This window comes from Microtus oregoni, unplaced genomic scaffold (assembly GCF_018167655.1).
Source record: "Microtus oregoni isolate MIOR12 unplaced genomic scaffold, Mior012 000012F_ref0000307, whole genome shotgun sequence".
Taxonomy (NCBI): Eukaryota; Metazoa; Chordata; class Mammalia; order Rodentia; family Cricetidae; genus Microtus; species Microtus oregoni.
This window is the reverse complement of record NW_024543071.1, coordinates 17,061,109-17,079,186: the sequence shown is the minus strand read 5'-3', so window position 1 is coordinate 17,079,186 and position 18,078 is coordinate 17,061,109. Positions and strand designations below refer to the sequence as shown.

Below are 18,078 nucleotides of genomic sequence, written 5' to 3'. Positions count from 1 at the left end.
GCAGAAAGAATCCAGGTCTTCTGGCTTCCACTCTGGTAATGTATCAGAAGTGCTGGTCTGGGCAGCAGGACCACAATCCCCTCCTGGTCTAGGCGTGTCTAATTGCCTTGGACATTTGTTAGTTTTTCTGTGTGCTCTCCTCACTCAAAAATTAAGTAGTTTGAATTTAAGCACTTTTCAAACTTTTCAAAACTGTTGTCCACATTTTATTCAGTATGTGTATATATATACATTTATAAAATGTGCTTATATATGTATATATGTATGTATATTCACAAATGCATAAAATATCATAAATCATGATTTTTGATTATACTAGATTTTTCTTTTTTCTTTATTTTGGTTTTTGAGACAGGGTTTCTCTGTGTAGCCCTGACAATACTGGAACTCACTCTGTAGACCAGGCTGGCCTCAAACTCAGAGATTCACCTGCCTCTGCCTCCTGAGTCATGTACCACCATTGCCTGGCTGATATACTTTTAAAATTTACCATTAAATTAACTTTTATTTCAACCAGATGTAGTATTTCACAGCTGTAACCACACATTCGGGGTTGAGGGGAGGGAGGCTAAAGCAGGAAGTGTGCTTGGAGTTCAGTGTGAGTCTGGACCATACATTGAATTCTAGGGCCAACCCAGCTTGAGAGTCTGAGAGAGTCAGTCTCAAAACAACAATAAAGAAACAACGAAAGCAGGGCTGGAAAGTTGGCTCAGTGGTTAAGGGCACTTGTTTCTGCAAAGAAGCCAGGTTTGACTCCTGGCACCCACGTGGAGGCTTATCACTTCCTCACACACCAGACATGAATTTGGTGCACAGATGCACATGAAGGCAAAGAACACTCATACACACAAAATAATAAAAGCAAATCTAAAAAAACGTTTAAGCCGAGTGTGATGGTGTAAACCTTTAATCTCCCAGGAGGCAGAGGCAGGTGGATCTCTGTGAGCTTGAGGCCAGCCTGGTCTACAGAGTGAGTACCAGGACAGCTAGAACTGTTATACAAAGAAAACCAAAACCAAAGCAAAGAAAAAGAATTCTTCATCTCCAGCTCCTAATCCCCACTTTCATTCAGCACAAGCAACAGGGGATTCCTGTCATAACCACTTACATTCTTAGCAAGTGTAGAACCTTAACGATGCTGACCTGGTGGCTTCTATTATGCTGAACTTCCTACTGATAACTAATTAACAACTGTAGACATGGTATTAAGATGATAATTATATGTAGACATTACGAAACAATCAAAAGCAGCAGAAACTGAAGAGGACATGACTCAAAACAAGACAATGCAATTAGGCCACATTTGTATTTACCCATTTTCCCCGAGGCAATTTCTAGCCTCTTGACAAGTAAGGAAATCAAGTAGAAGAGAGTCAACAAGTAGCCAGCAAGTAGTCAGCCTAGACTGAGAAGGCAGAGTTCAAGTTGCGGGCCAGGAAAAGGTTAGATATAGGGGAGGAAGTCCTGCAGGGGAGCCCCCAAGGAGAAGAGCACATCTATGGAGAAATCCTCTCAGGTCCTTCAACAGACTACACATTTCAGACGCCAAGGAAGCCACAAGCAGACAGCAAGTGGACATGAAGAAGCCTGAGACAGTCAGCAACTGAGGTGGCTGGAAAACACTTAAATCAGAGCCCACTGAGGAGGCTCGCTCACTCACTCAGCACCTCCGGTTCACAGAAACCTGAAACTTCAGGAGGGAAGGGCCTCCTAGGTCTGTGGACCACACCCTAGGGCCAAGGTCCAAAACTATTAACAGACTTGTCCCAACCGCCCCAAGACGGTACTTGGAGAAGGATCTGGTGAGGTCAGTGAAAGGAGGGAGGAAAGAAAGCTGGGGAAAGGCTTGGCTTCTGGCTTAGGGAAAGGCTGGCTGCAGCCACAAGCTACTGTTTCTTGATGGATGGATGGATGGGGTCGATGGATGGACGGATGAATGTAACAGGGGAAAGGGAGAAAAAGAAGGGATGTTCCCCCATTAAAGTTGAAGTGTTTACAAATGTCCAAAGGAACAGTAACTATAAGTCTGTGCCGCAGAGAACCTTGGAGTTGACAGTCTAGTGGGGCAATTTGTAAAGAGAAAGGGAGTCGGGTACAGAAAACACACACACACACAAATGGTAGTGTACAAGAACTTACTTATATATTTATTCCAAACACATGAGTAATATCTTTTTAAAAACATTTTTTTAAGTGTGTGTGTGTGCTTTTCTTGCATGTATATGTGTGGACCAGGTGTGTGCCTGATGTCCACAAAGGCCGGAAGTGGGTGTCGAATCTCTGGATATAGAGTTACAGAAGGCTGTGAGCCACCATATGAGTGCTGGGAACTAAACCTCAGCCCTCTGCAGGGGTAACAAAGAGCCCTAACTAAGCATTGAGCCAGATTCATGGGTAAAATCTTGACTTAGCCAATAGGGAATCTAAAGCTCAGAGAGGTTAAATAATTTGCCTAAAATGACACAGTTGATACATACTGGAGCTGAGATTTGAACCCAAGGCACACCCACTCGAACACTTGCTTTCCTCCACAGTTGCTAGGTAACTCGCAGTAAAGGCCATGACTGGTACTCAGAGGCAGCTACCAGCACAGCAGGAAGCTTAGAGATTTCTAGTGGGAATAAGATTTCATGACTGTCAAAGGGGGCATCAGGAGCATAAGAACGAATGCCCACAGCTCCCTGAGGAACCTCATGGTCTGGAGCAAGTACAGAGAGTAGTGAAAACGCAAATGATAAGGTGGACCGGAGCTGATTTCAGAGAGATCACAGGGCACATTACAACACACCAAACAGAATAAACACCTTGATGACAGTTAGGAGGCTTCCAACAATAACGAACCGCAGGTAGGAAGCAAAGTTCACCCAGGAAGAGATGTGGGGGAGGGAAGAGAAGCCATATCCAAACCCACACAAAGATCACAGCCAGACTTCTCTGAGCCCAAAGGAATTGTAGTGTCACCAGATCCATTGCAGACAGAAAAATGAATCCCCAGGAAGACAAGAGGAAAGATTAGTTGCTAAATTCCTCAGTCTCCCAGCTGAAGCAGGGGTTGATCTCGGTTTCATCTCCGTGAGTGCAGGTACACGGAGCCAGCTTTGTCCAAACAGTAGTTTGGAAATGTTGAGTTACATCAGGTCCGTGCTAGATAGGATAAAACAGTGACATGTTACAATGGGAGTTTATCTCTTTGGTCTTTGATGGCTACAAACCTAAGCAGGAAGCCATTCTGTGGGAGCCCTAAGGGAGGAAGGTCCCTCCCGGAGGAAGGGTGTGCCGAGTGGGAGTCTTCCAGATCATTTGTTCTCTCCAATTCCAACCCTTATCCTCTAGTCATAACCTGGACCCTCATAGCCCATGACTGGCCAGAACAGGCTGTTTCACCTGAGAAGAACACAAAATAGAAACAAGGCCTTCAGAACACTGAGGACACAAAGCCAGAAAGAGTCCCTGTGAGCGGACTCCTGACATTCCCACTCTGAGGGAAGATCACTGAGGGAATGTTGAGGGTGTGTGTGTGGGGGGGGCAGAGACAGAGAGAAATGGTTTACACCTAACAGAACAGGTGCAAAGCGCTGAAACAGCCCTGGACTCCACAGGAGCTCTAGGGCTCCCTGTGCCGGTTAGACGAGAAACTAACCTACAACTGAACTCTTCCACTGCAGTCTAAAGAAGTTTGGGGGCTGAGAGAAGTGTGTCACAATACCACTTGTGCTGTCCCCACAAGGACAAAAACATTAGTGTAAAGATGGAAAGAGCGAAGGACAGCTTCTGCGAGAGCGCTGTCTTGTTTGAGGGCCACAGCACATCACTGTGTCACTATTTGTACCTTTGCTCAGCAAAACACCCCAAGAGAACATGTCTCCAAACCAAGTGCCTCATGCAAACACACTTGATAAGAACTCAGAGGGTCAAGTTCCAAACATACAGCACATCTCATGACACTGCCATCCACGTCACCCATTTTCAGGCCGCGTTTTAATGGCTAGAGGTCTGGCTGGGTTCCTACCTTGGGAGCTCTTCCGTCTCTGCACGAACTCTGAGCGTCTCAGAGTGCTGGGAGCCGTGCGGCGGAAGTGGCTGTTCCGTCTCCAGGTGTCGGAACCAGCCAGCCTTCTCGCCTCCTCTAAGTGCCGGGTGCTTTCTAACGCGGGGCCCCCAGGAACCCCAAAGTGAGGTTCTCCTTGCTCCCCCCCAGGCTGCTGCTGCACACCGTCAGAGATGGCTCCTCGGCCACCAGGTGCCCTCATTCCCAGTCTGTCACTGTCACGATTCGACAAATCCTCCCCTGGGTGCAGAGAATCGACTTGTCTATAATCATGAGGCTCAGGGTTTGGAGAGAAAGTATCAGCGCTTTTATTTTCTGTATCAAAATTAGCTAGATCCCTGGGATAAGTCTTTGCTCTGGGGTAGGTCGCGCTGCTTTGGCAAACCTTCCAGTCGTCTTCACAGTATCTAACAAATTCTTCACCTTCGCTGATCCCATTCCAGTCTGGAGGCTCCACAGACTCCCTGTTGGGATAAGGCCCAGGAACATGACGTGAAGTGCGGTGATCTCCACAGTCTAAGCTAATTCCTTTACAATTCCCCAGGCCCCAGTACCAGTTGTGAGGTTGATGGAAGTTCCTCAGAGAGTCACCCAAGTCCCTGTAGCCGTTCCTGTGCTTGGCTTTTTGCGTGATCTCAGGATTATAAGCCAGTTCCTTACACTCTACACAGCCGTTCACCGTCCAGCATTCTCCAGCTTCCAGGATCCTAGGCGGGCTTTCCAGAAGCAAACGCTCCTCTGTCCCAGGCCTGACATGCACACGGTCTATGTCTTCTCTGCTCTTGTAACCAGCATAGTCCTCTGGGAAGAGACCATCCCTTCCTCTTCCATTTGTTTCCCCAGAGTCCATATAGTTTGGTTCACTCTGCTCAAAATCCCAGTACCCACAATCTCTTTTTCTGTAGGGCCGATTCCGCGCCCTGGACCGGCAGGTAGAGTCCAAGTCATTTTCTGCATGGAGCCCGCCTGGCTCAGCAAGGCTCCTTTTCCGGAGGCTCCTGCAGTCTTCATACTCCCAGCTGGAGCCCCAAGGGCCTCTCTGCTCCGCTCCTCTTTCCTTGCCAATCTCAGGAGCTTCACTCATGTTCAATGAGAACACAGGTTTCACTTCTCTGTGCCATGGGCCTGGGCTGGGCTGACTGGCCGACAGGTGTGGTGTAGCCTAAGGCTGTATCTGTCCTCCTTAAAATGTCTCCCAGAGCTCTGGAGTCTTCCTGTTGCTGTGGCCGGAGTGCGGGAAGATGTGGAGTCATTTCAACTTCAGGATCCAATCAGTGAGCTACTCTATCTTCTCCTCAGAGGCCAGGAGATAATTAGTAACTAGAATCCCTGTGATTGGTGTTGGCAGCCGAGGTGGTGTTTCCCTGAGCTGGTCAGACTGGCTGGGCTGCTTTGTGCACTGAAGGTACAGGCATTCTGATGCCCTCAAGGTCTTTAGGAAAGAGCAAGAGCACCCTTTTAAAGGCCAGGCTAGGGTCTCCAGTCAGCCTGCAGCCTCCCTTTCAGGACACTGCTGTGGGGATGAAGACAAGTTTCCTAAGCCGGAACCTCTGAAGCTCTTCTCCCTGCCCTGAGTGCTTTGCTCCTGTGAGATCAGTGACCAGGCAGAGCATACTCACCCCCGCCAGCCTCTCACCGTCCCCCTGCCCCCACCACTCAAGCTCTGGCCGCCCCCACACCAGCCATCCCACTGAAGGAAGACTAGGTAGGTATTCCTGTACTCTCTCTGTGGGGGCAACCATGGTGTGAAATGTCTTTTCTAGAGAACAGTCATGTTCTCTCTTCTTAGATACTCTTCTCAGAAAACACCAAACCCATCCGTTTGCTAAAATTATTTCTGTCCAGTTCCTATACCATATTTAAGAACTAGAGAATATGGCTTGAAATCATAAAGGCTGGTGGGAAAGTACCTATAGGAATTCCGCAAGCTTCAGATAGAGAGGTAGACAGACAGACAGATCCACCTACCGATCTTGTACATGAGCATTGAGGAAGAGCAGATAAACAAAGGGACGCTCACATGGGACACCCCAAAAGCCATGCACTGTAAAGTAAAAGGCGCGTGGCAAGGGCTACATAACAAACACAACTGGCAATGGTGCCAGAGTCAAACTCTCGGAGAGGATTCACACAAACCTTAGTCTGGTCATCCTTCCAGCCGCCTGCTCAGCCGTTAGATGCCCAGGAATAATCACTTTAACTTTTCTCTGAGCCCAGAGTAATATGCCCTGTCCATAATTCAGAGTTTATCCTACAACTTACAAACTATATTCTCTCCAGGCCTCAACTGGCCCGCCTATAAGGTGGGCAGGTGGCTTTCCCGCCCTCACAATCCTTGGTTCTATTTTTCCGCTCACAACTTCTTAGATGGGCTCTTGGAAACAATGTTTCTTTCTTTAATGGTTGGGGTCTATTCTTTAAGCATGCTATCATTGAGCTGTATGTCTAACGCTCTCTTTACCTTTGCTCTAGTTGTTTCTGTTTGACACAGGTCTCTGCGGGACCCTGGCTGGCCTTGAACCCACAGAGAAGCCTAACTCCACCTCCTGGAATTAAAGGTATGCACCATCACCCCTGCCTCCTCTCGGTAGCTTTTTTTCTTTTGAGAAAGGGTCCCTAAGTGGCTCAGACTTGAACTCACTCTGTAGCCCAGGCAGACTTTGATTTGTGAGCCACCTTCCTCACCCTCTTGAGTAAGCTGGGTTTTCAGGCCTCAGCCACCATGCTTGGATTTTGTCCACTTTGAGGAACCTCTTTAACTTGTCAAAATTTCTGATATGCCCTGAGATTCAGTCCATGTATTCTGTTCTCATGAATCCTTCAATCAGCAGCAGCCACAGTGATGGTCCCAACCATTTTGGTGTATATATGTGCGCGCGCATACACACACACACACACACACACACACACACACACACACACACACAGTGTTTGCTGAGCTATGATTGGTGCCAAAAGTCAAGAAGAATGTCCTGCTTAATCTTCATTATCCTTCAAAGCAAGAAGGCAACTATTCTTTTTACTACAGATAAAGAAATAATCCAGTTGAGTGTGGTTAGGAATGCATTTAATTCTAGCACTTGGCAGGAAGACTGGGCATCCAAGGTCATCCTGGCTAAATATCAAGTTCAAAGCCAGTATGGGTTCCCAGAGACTCTGAATATTAGAACAACATCTAGGATCACATAGACTGCTACCTGAACCCTGCTCTGCTTGACTTCATGGCACCAGATAACCTGGACTATTAGAGCCACTTCCTGACATGGACATTCTCCCACATCACCACACTACCATGGTAATTCAGAAATAAATGTCCACAGAGGTAGACATGCACCACCCCTACACTACCATCCCCTCATTGCCATTCTTAACTTGCTGACCACCCTGCACCGGGCATCTCCTCTCTCTCCAGTACACCAACACCCAGAGCCCCTCAGGGGCACCTAAGACTGCTTGTGCTGACTGACTAGTATTTTATAAAGACTGTGATTTGCTTACCAAACAAACAGGCAACGATGTTTGGAAGATAGATTTATGCAAAAATATAGCAAAATCCATAGAGAACTTGACAGACAATGAAGCTGTTATTTCTCTTTGTTTTTGAGACAGGGTCTCATGATGTAAATCAGGTTAATCTGAAACAGTAGAGATCCACCTGCCTCTGCCTCCTGAGTCCTGGGATTAAACTGTGTGCTGTTACTCCTGGCTATTTTCTTTCTTTCTTTTTTCTTAAAGATTTACTTTATTTTTAAAATTCTGTTCATTCATATGTGTGTGTGTGTGTGTGTGTGAGAGAGAGTGTGTGTGTATGCGCGCATGTGTGTACGTGAGTACCAGTACCTATGGTTTTGAGCCTCCATGTAGATGCTAAGCACGGAACCTGTATCCTCTGCCAGAGCAATCCATGTTCTTGCCAGCTAAGTGGCTGCTACTTCTTCTGTGTGAAATGAGGAAGTTCACGGTCTCTGAGTTCAACCTAAAATCTGATGCTCTTGCTCATCTCGAATCCAACTGAAAGCCAAGCCTAATCTTCTGTGTTCAGGAAGGTGAATGCCTTTAATCCCAGGGCTCAGGAGTTTGTGACAGCCTGGTCTACACAGCAAATTCCAGAGCAGCCAGGACTACAGTGAGATGAGACTCGGTCTCAAAAACAAAACAGAACAAGACTAACCATCCTAGTTGAGCGTTGTGCTCACAAAGCTGTAACAATCCCAGCAAAGAGTACAGGCCTGGGGGGGGGGGGGGTCCTGAAACTAGACACAAGCTAGGTTCAAAAAGTGGGAGGGGCAGTGAGCTAGTTCAACAGGTAAAGAAGGGCATTGCCATCAAACCTGTTACCTGAGTTCAACCCCACGTGATGACTCCTGAAAGTTGCCCTCTGACCTCCACCCTCATGCCAGGGCACACATACATAAATGTAATTTTAAAATCTCAGAAAACAGGGGGAGGGGGCTGGTGAGCTGGCGCAGACGGTACAGGTGCTTGCGACCAAGCCTGACAGCCTGGCTCAGATCTCCCTAACCCACGGGCAGAAGGTGAAAACAACTGCTGCAGGTTGTCCTTGCCCTCTGACCTCTACACACACACACACACACACACACACACACACACACACACACACGTAAAGGGGAGGGAGGGAAGAAGGGAGAGAGGGAGGGAAACTGTTTTGAAAAACAAAGTTCTCTAGCAACTGCCCGTCTTTGATAAAGCAGGCATGATAAGAGAAGCTCACCTGGTAAGTCAGCCACAGAAGAGATAAAAAGAAACTAAATAATAGGTAAGAAGACGCTACTTATAATTGATCAGAGGAAGATACTGTGTGGAGCTAAGAGCCTATTGCAGAGTAAGTGGAGTGAATTGCTGCCTGTGGTTTATGCTGGGGTTTAATTCAGGGCTTCCCGTGTCCCGCTCTACCACTGAGTGACCTATTCTCCCAGCCCTGTTCGTCACTTTCTCTTTCTGAGACAGGGTCTTGCTAAATTACATAGGCTGGACTTGAACTCTGTAACAGCCTAGGCAAGCCAGGAGCTCGTGATGCCCGCTTCAGCCTCACCAGCAACTGGGATTACATGTGTCACTGAGCCCAGCAATTCCACTTTTTTCTGTTTGTTCGTTTAAATTCATGCTACTCTTAATGCCTTAAAGATACAGTTTACAGAAGGCTGTAAAGAACCAGGGCTTTTCCTGTTCTACTGCAACCTCAGAAGCTTCCAGACTGACGGGGAGACTAGCAGGCCGGTTTTCTCAAGCAAACCTTACCTGCTCTTCTGCTCCTCTGTCCATTTTATGAGATAAGGTCTCAATATGTATTCTTGGCTAACCTGGCACTCTATCTAGACTAGGTTAGCCCAGAACTCACAGTTAAAGGTGTGAATTGAAGCTCTTTCTTTCCTTGGCTTCTTCCCCACTCCCTCTTCTATGCTGGCTCACACCCTGGGTGTCCCACACTGGAGATCTCTGATGCTAAATTCTGGATCGGATTCTTCTCTAAGTCTAGTTAGTTAGCACACAGTTAAGATTTAAGAAAGATGGAAGTAAGGGGTGCAGAGACAGCCAGGAAAGTGCTTGCCAAGCAAGCGTGAGGACCTGAGTTCCATCCCTCAGAACACACATTAAAGCTGGGTGCTACAGTGTATGTGAGATGCTGTCCCAGAAAACAAGGCAGAGAGCTCCTGCGCACAGCACCTAAGGTTGACCTTTGCCCTCTATAATGTGCTCCTGCACGCACAGACATCACTCAACACAAAGAGGCACACACAGATGGGCATGGTCAGGAATGTGGTTCTTCCTCTTGTTTAACACAGCTGCCTCTAGGCTAAGGCTGGGAAGAAAACTTGAAAAGCAGATCCCATTTTGTGCCTGGAGATCTGATCTGGAATGAAGGAGCAGAAAGGTACTTAGGGTCAAATGGAAGTCCCGAACGGAGGAGTCTCAGGACTAGTGAACAGGAGCACAGACACAGAAAGCATTAGGACACAAGAAGACTGGATATATTTGTCCACTTGTGTGTGTGTGTGTGTGTAACACATGCGTGCAGGTGCCTATGGAGGCCAGGAGAGGGGTCAGACCCCCTGGAACTGGAGCTACAGGCATCTGTAAGCTGCCTAGGTAAGTGTTAGGAAATGGGTAAATTTTCAATTATTGCTTTTTCTCAACAAATCTCAGAAATTTTGTGGTCCCTCTTTATGTCCAAACACATTGTCCTCACTGTGGACACAATAAAACAGTACATAAAGACTGTGTAAAACATGAATACAGATTTGAACCCCAGTCCTACAACTTACTCACTGTGAGACTCTGGGAAAATCTTGGTTTTCTCATCGGTCAGTCATGGGCAGTTTTAGAGGACTAGGTGATTGTATGAAAGTGCCTTGCACACTGTTTTCAAAGTGCTAAAAGCACAGTTATGATTATTATTACCATTCACTCTTAGTTTCTATGGAAACAGATAGCTAAGCCACCACTGGGAAGGCTTAGCTCTTATTATATGTCTCTTCTTTATAACCTATACATTCTCTGCATTCATATTCATTCACAGACAACCCCCCTGCTGTGGAATAATTCTTCTGTACAGTGTGATTATGTATTACTCTCATTGGTTAACAAAGAAGCTGACTGGCCTATAGCTGAACAGGATAAGGTTAGGTGGGAGAGTCTAACTGAGGGTGATGGAAGAAAAGAGGGTAGAGAATGAGGAGTCGAGCAGAAGCAGAAAGAAGCAAGATGGACTGCTGTGCTGAGAAAAGTCACATGACAAAGCAGAAATAAGAAATATAAATGTAAGAGTTAGCTAGTAACAAGCCTGAGCTATTGGCCAAGTATTTAAAATTAATACTGAGTCTCCATGTTGGTTATTTTGTAACTGGTGGGTGGGAAAGATAAGTCTATCTACACCCCCCCCCACACACACACACTAAAGATTGTGGCTTTAAAGGGTATCCCTGTGCTGCTGTGACCCAGCAGTAGGCTTTGGACTTGCAATCCTCCTGCCTCAGTCTTCTGTGTAGCTGGGATTACAGGTCTATGCCAGGAGACCCAGCAAGGTCTCTGTCATACCACCCAGTCAAGTCTCCAGCCTTAACTGGACCTTGAACTCTGGGTTTTACCTCACATCATCTAATCGATACTTTTACCTGGGTGTCTGATAAATTCAGCCAAAACTGAGCCCCGATCTCAGTCTCTGTCAACTTGTGTCAAACCTAGATGCATGTGGGAAGAAGGAATCTCAGTTGAGGAGTTACCCATTGGATTGGCCTCTGGAGGGATTTTCTTAACTGTTAGCTGATTTAAGAGGACCCCCCCCCCCCCATAGTGAGCAGTGCCATGCCTGGGCAGGTGATCCTGACATGTGTAAAAACAGTAGGTGAGCCGGGCCATGGTGGCACACGCCTTTAATCTCAGCACTCGGGAGGCAGAGGCAGGTGGATCTCTGTGAGTTCGAGACCAGCCTGGTCTACAAGAGCTAGTTCCAGGACAGGAACCAAAGCCACAGAGAAACCCTGTCTCGAAAAAAACCAAAAAACAAACAAACAAACAAACAAAAAAAAAACCAGTAGGTGAGACAGCCAAGGGTGCCAAGCCAGTAAGCAGTGCTCCTCATGGTCTCTGCTTCAGTTCCTGCCTTGGCTTCCCTTGAAATGGGAATGACTATAACCTCTAAGCTAAAACAGATCCTTTACTTCCCATGGTGCTTTGGGTCATGGTGTTTGACACAGCAACAGAAGGAAATCAGGACAACACTCCTCCCTCACCATCCAGCTCAGCAATTACCAATGGCAATTCAGGAGCTCCTGATCAGACTCAGGAGCCATTGGTCCTCTTCTCATTCTTCTGCCTCTTGTGCCCAGTCAACCAGTGAGTACCAGTGGCTCAGATTCAAAATATCCCAGGACTGCGTTCCTCTCGCCACCCCGGTCCAGCTTGCTGGTATTTCTCCTCTAGATCACAGCGGTGACCTAATAACTTGTCTCTGTCTAGCGTCTCTTACTCTAAGTTAAGTCAAACCATATTACCCTCTGTCCAAAACATAGTGACTTCCCTGACTCTGGATGATGAACTGCCAAACCCAGCCCTGCTTGAACCAAAACAGCCTTTCTGCTGTTTCATCTCACATCTCCAAAACCAGCCTTGCTGGCTCCCTGCAACGATCACTTTCCAGGATGCTCTCTGCTTTCTTTTCTCCCCTGGCTCCCTTTCCTTCTGAAAAGCTATGTATTATTAACTTACTTATACAATAAGTAAGTAACACTAAGGGCAGAGGCCACCGCTGTCACTTCAGACACCACCTTGAATATCACAGGAACTCAGTGGATGAATAAAGGTTCTCCTGTCATTTAGGGCCTGTGACATTTAGTAATGGTAAAGCAGCCAGCTGGAGTGAAGGCATGACTGGGGTCTCATGCTAGCTCAAGCTTGCTTGCTATGTCCAGTAAAGCCTCCAGAAACTCTGAAGTATTTCACTGGATCGATTGCATTTTCCCACCCAGTGCCTGACCCTGGGCATGCGGAAATACACCTTTGCAAAGTCACCCTCCAGACTACAGAGCTCCATGACTCACAGATCAATAGTAACTAAGTAAACAATTCTAAGCAACAAACCATTAGCCTGAAAAGGGAAAACTAGTTACTGTTTGGAATTAACAGGCTATTCAAGAGTTCAGACTATGGTTGCTATTTTGTAGCAGGATAGAATCCAGCTGAATTAACTGAGATAATTTGTACTGAGCCAACACCCTGAAACAGATGCCACATGGGTTAAGGAGACTTGCTTTTTTCCTGTGTGCTGACAAAATAGAAAAAGGAAAAGATTATTGTTGCCAGACATTTACTCCTTGTGTGTGTGGGGTGGGGGTGGGGAATACTAGGATGAACGAAGGGCTTCGCACAGCCTAGGCACACATTCTTCCACTGAATTAAACCCCAGCTCTACACAAAGCTGATTGATTTTCTTTCATTCTTTTTGAGGCATGGTCTTACTATGTAGCCTTGGCTGTCCTGGAACTCACACTATAGACCAGGCTGGCCTCAGAGATCTATCTGTCTCTGCCTCCCAAGTGCTGGAAGTCTCTCAGTGTCTCACTATGTTACCCTGGCTGGCCTAGAATCCACAGAGTTCCCACTGCCTCCCTAATGTTGAGAATACATGTGTGCCACCACACTGGCCCAGGTTTGGCTATTTTACCCTGTTATACTAATTGGAGAAAGAATTCTTATACCAGAGACATTTCAAGAAGTTTTCAGAAACAGATTTTTTTTTCAGAAAAAGAAAAATTATATTTAATATTTTGATTATCTGTCTAGAATATTGCACATTGCGTTAGTGTAATTATTATTGTCCCTGATCAGTAGTCTCCCACTGGTTAATCTGTTGGTTTTCTTCAGTGAATCTTAGATCCCACCCAATGTTTTGTTTAAAATATTACTTTCCTTAAAAACATATTGTGATCTCATGGGTAAGTCATTATTAAAAATTACTCTGAGAATTGGGTGTGGTAGTACACTTGCCTGCTATCCTAGGGCACAGGAAAGCTAAGGCAGGAAAATCAAAAGTTCAAGGTCAGGGGCTAGGGAGCTGGTCCACTGGGTAAGAGGGCTGCATAAACATAAAGACCTGAGTTCGAGTCTCCAACACCCACATTAAATAAACAAATGAACTTGGAACAGTCGCAAGGGCCTGTATAGCATGTTTGTGTGTATATGTGACTGGGAGTTGGGAGTGGGTGGTGAGTAGCAGCGGCAGGAAGATTGCTAGGGCTTGCTAGCCAGCTGGCCTACCCAATCAACAGTGAGTTCCAGGGGCAGTGAGAAACCTTGTCTCAAGGGAATAGAACAGAAAGTGGTAGAGCCCCCAACATCCTCCTTAATCTTGACATGCATGTGTCTGGACACCACATGTGCATACACCACACACACACACACACACACACACACACACACACACACAGCCAGCCTAGATGATATAGTGCCTTTTGTTGATCCCTTCCCTGATGTTATGTTAGAGACTAGAATGACAAGCCAGAAGCCAGACTTGCAATGCAGGGAAGCTGACTCACTGCAGCGAGGGCGAACATGGGGTGCTGGCCTGGCTCACACTGAGAGCGACTCTCTGGGTGTGATTCCACGGCTGCAGGACAGAAAGCATGATGAGCCGTGTCGGTAGACTCACGAGCGTTTCGAACATGCTCATGGGAGCGATACCATGCGTGTGCCTTTCTCACTGATCGTGTGGACCCACGCCTACTCAATGCCAGCAGCATTTGATGAATGAGGATTGCGTGCACGTGGAGATTCCATGTCAGATTCAGGCATGTGAGCCTCACCTAGAGATGAAAAGGACTGTGACGTACCAGAGCCTCTCCCAGGGCAGCGCTCAGTAGCTCTGACTGGGACTTCTAACTATAACAAGTTCTAAGGAACCCCAAGGTCTGAGGATTGACCTACATGTATCTGTTGCCCAGGAAGCCAACACACTCAAAAGCACAGTGCTTCTATATGGCCCTTGACTTGCTGATCTCAATCCATTCGACTGGAAACTTCATGAGGCAAACATCACTTCTAGAATGTTCATCATTTTATACTCTCAGCACAGTGTTAAAAATAAAAGGGTTTTCTAGATGACATTGGCTTGACCTGAGTCCGTACCAAATGACACGGCCCTTTCCTGACACGCAACAATACAAAAATACCTTCTGGTGATCTACCTTAACTCCATATGATAATCTAAAATGAAAACTCCCGGTTATCAGTCAGAGCCAAACACTGGTTACCTCAGCTATGTAGTTCCTATAATGAAATCTAAGTTATTTCGGTCCTTTCACAAATAAAGCTAAAAATTATAAGAAATATATATCGAAAACATCTTTAAAACTATTAAAATTCTGAGATAATAATATAAAATTATTGATCATCAGAGAGCAACTTGGGCAGGAGAAGCACTTAGCAGTTAGAATATATTCTGCTCTTGGGGAAGCCCTAAGTTTTGGTTCCCAGCACCCACTTCAGGGGGCTCACAAGTGCTGGAATTCCTGGCTTCAGGGGGTCTCAAACACATACACGTAGTTAAAAATAAAATCTAAAAAAAGGAAAACTAGAGTCATAAAAACACTGAATCATAAAAACATTGCGTGACGGTATTTGCCAATCTCCCCCAGCCTTGAGCTTTGCAATGACCTTCTGAAGATAAGGAGTCAGAAATATACACACAATAAATAAATGAATGAAATAAAAGCCCAAGAGAAATCAAGTGAGACATCTAGAAAGTGAGAGAAAAGACTAGAATTCTCCTGTGAGAATAAAGTATAACAATTCAGAGATGTGGGCTTGAAGTTGTCCTCCAAGCTCAAGGTAAAACAAGAGCGGGGGAACGCACCTCCACCAAGGGAGATATGCTGTGGATACCTGCAACCCGGCTGAGCGGTCAGGATGGAAGGAGGTGGGCAGGACCCAGGCTTTGCTACGAGCAGCTGTTATTAGTGTGGCTTTGCTCATGGCCCAGTGTGCTCATTATAGCAATTCACACTTACAGATGAAACACATATCAGGAAGCTTCTTTACACTCTATGACTATGCCAACTTTGTAACCAGCAGCTCACACCCGCCTGTTGCACCAGCTCCAGGGGATCTGAAGCCTCCTCTGACCTCCAAGAGCACCCACAGCCATGCATACACTCATTCTCTCCCTCACACACACAAGCGCACATAGATAGAAATAAAAAATACATCTTAAAAAGAATAGTTCCCTAAAGGTCTTAGCATCTTTGAACCATACATCAACTACCAAAACAGTGATGTCACTATATGAAAAGAGAAGCTATTTTTTTTTCAAGACAGGGGTTTCCTGGAACTAGCTCTTGTAGACCAGGCTGGTCCAAAACCACAGAGAAACCCTGTCTCGAAAAAAGAAAAAAAAAAAAGATATCAAGACAGGGGTTTCTCTAACAGTCCTGTCTGTTCTAGAACTCTCTTTGTGAACCAGGCTGGCCTCCAATTCACAGAGATCCACCTGCCTCTGCCTTTCGAGTGCTGGGACTGAAGATGTGCCCCTACGCCTGGTGAAAAGGAAAGCTTAATAACAATAGGAAGGGTTCCTGAGACTGAGAACTACAGACACAATGACAAAATGATTCTCAGGAGGCAGGAGCAGGTGGATCTCTGAGTTCAAGGCCAACCTGGCCTACAGACAAGACATCCAGGGCTACACAGAGAAACCCTCCATTAAAAATCAACAAGAAAGAAAGAAAGAAAGAAAGAAAGAAAGAGAAAATAACAAAAGGAAACAAAAGCCAAGAGCTGCTAGGAAATGCTCTCATGACACCATGGTTGAGGGTCTTAGGAGGCAGCAGCCACAGTTGAGAAGCTGTTGTGGTCTGCACAGGGCTGGACATTTCGCTGTGTTAACTGTCTGGCAAGCAGGTGGGCATCTCTACATTGGCAGTCTGCAGGAACCACGAGTCTAGGCTCAAAACATCAGAAGCAAGTCACCAAGGTGGCTGTAATTCCAAACGTTCTGATGACTCTGTGACAGGAACACCCACTGAAAGATGACTAAGCATCTGTCCCATGGCAGCTCATAGACAATCTTCAGTTCAGCACAGGTGACCCAAGGCCCAGTTACATTGAACTTGATCCTTCCTATTGCCTGTCTTGGCTCTGGGCTTACCTTCCTTGGCATATTTTAGATAGAGGTTCCTTACTTTCTCAGTACCATCTACTTTCTGTCTTTCTGAAAATGACTTAATTGCAGGCCTTCCAATAATACTTCTCTAAAGGATCTTTAAAAGATTTTATTTGTGTGTGTGGGTATTTTGCCCGCATGCATGTATGTGTACTGCACACATGCCTAGTAGCCTTGAAGACCAGAAGATCCCCTGGGATTGGAGTTACAAACTGTTCTGAGCCACACTATGGGTGCTGGCACTGAACCCAGGTCCTCTGCAAGAGCAGCAAGTGCTTGTAAACACTGAATCATCTCTCCAGCCTTGAGTAGAATTTTTAAATTCTACTTCCTGCATTCTGTCTTAGAGGTCTAAGGTCAAAAGGGAGGTAGATCTGTGATCTCCACGCTATACCACCATTCTTCTGCTTTTTTCCCCCAAGACAGGGCCTTGTTATGTAGCCAAGGTTAGCTTTGAACTTATGGCAGTCCTGTGTCAGTCTCGTGAGTGCTCAGATTATAGGCACGCACCACCAAGCTAGCTCCGCTTTATATATTACTTCTTCTGTGAGTCTGACGAATAAGAACTCTCCGGAGAGAGCTGGGACATGTCTCAGAGTTTGCTGCGTGAGCACAGGACGTGAGTTCATTCCCCAGCACGTTTGCATGAAACTAGGTGTGGTAGCACACGCCTACAAGCTCAGCACTGGGGAAGTAGAGACAGGTGGGGCTCACTGGCCGGCCAGCCTAGTCTAACTGGCAAACTCTAGGCCAGTGGCTCCCAGCCTGGCCCACAGGGGTAGCATATCAGATATTTACATTACAATTCCTAACAACAGCAAAATTACAATTATGAAGTAACAACAAAAAACATGTTATGGCTGGGATCACCACAGCACGAGGAACTGTATAAAAGGGTCATAGCATTAGGAAGGTTGGGAACCAAACTCTAGGCCAATGAAAGACCCTATCTCAAAAAACAAGGGGATAGCAGTTGAAGAACAGTACCTAAGGTTGACTCTGACCCATACACACGTACACACATATGCATGCATACCTACACATAGACCTGTGCATGCCCTAGCACACACACATCTTCGGACACTAGCCACAGAAAATGTATTTTTGAATGTACAAGGTGGGAAGTGAACAGTTCTATTAGTGAAAACACCAGCTTAGAACCTCAGCTCTTGGCAAGTAACTTAATGGCTCGGTCTTAGTTCCTCCGTCTGTGAAGTGGCCATCTGAACAATCCCTATGTGTACTTCCATGAGGGCTGTGAAGAACGCATGGTAACAACAGATGCTACAAGTAAGAAAGACGGGATATCACTGCTGACATATGGCCCCTGGTCACACAGATACGAGTTTTAATTTTC

At 46.2% G+C, this 18,078-nt stretch overlaps 1 protein-coding gene across 4 annotated transcripts in view; it reads right to left on the bottom strand.

The window, feature by feature from the left end:
- The window catches only part of LOC121454030 (dynamin binding protein), a 99,973-nt gene that overhangs the window by 40,451 nt on the left and 41,444 nt on the right, over positions 1-18,078 (bottom strand). Inside the window, exon 1 of one of the 4 annotated variants that reach the window (XM_041661229.1) lies at positions 4,010-5,259. The exons of the other annotated variants lie outside the window; for them this stretch is intronic. Coding sequence (XP_041517163.1) covers positions 4,010-5,132 — 1,123 coding nt within the window. The 5' untranslated portion in view covers positions 5,133-5,259. Of the gene's footprint in view, positions 1-4,009; positions 5,260-18,078 lie in introns of those variants that run through there. 4 annotated transcript variants of the gene reach the window in all.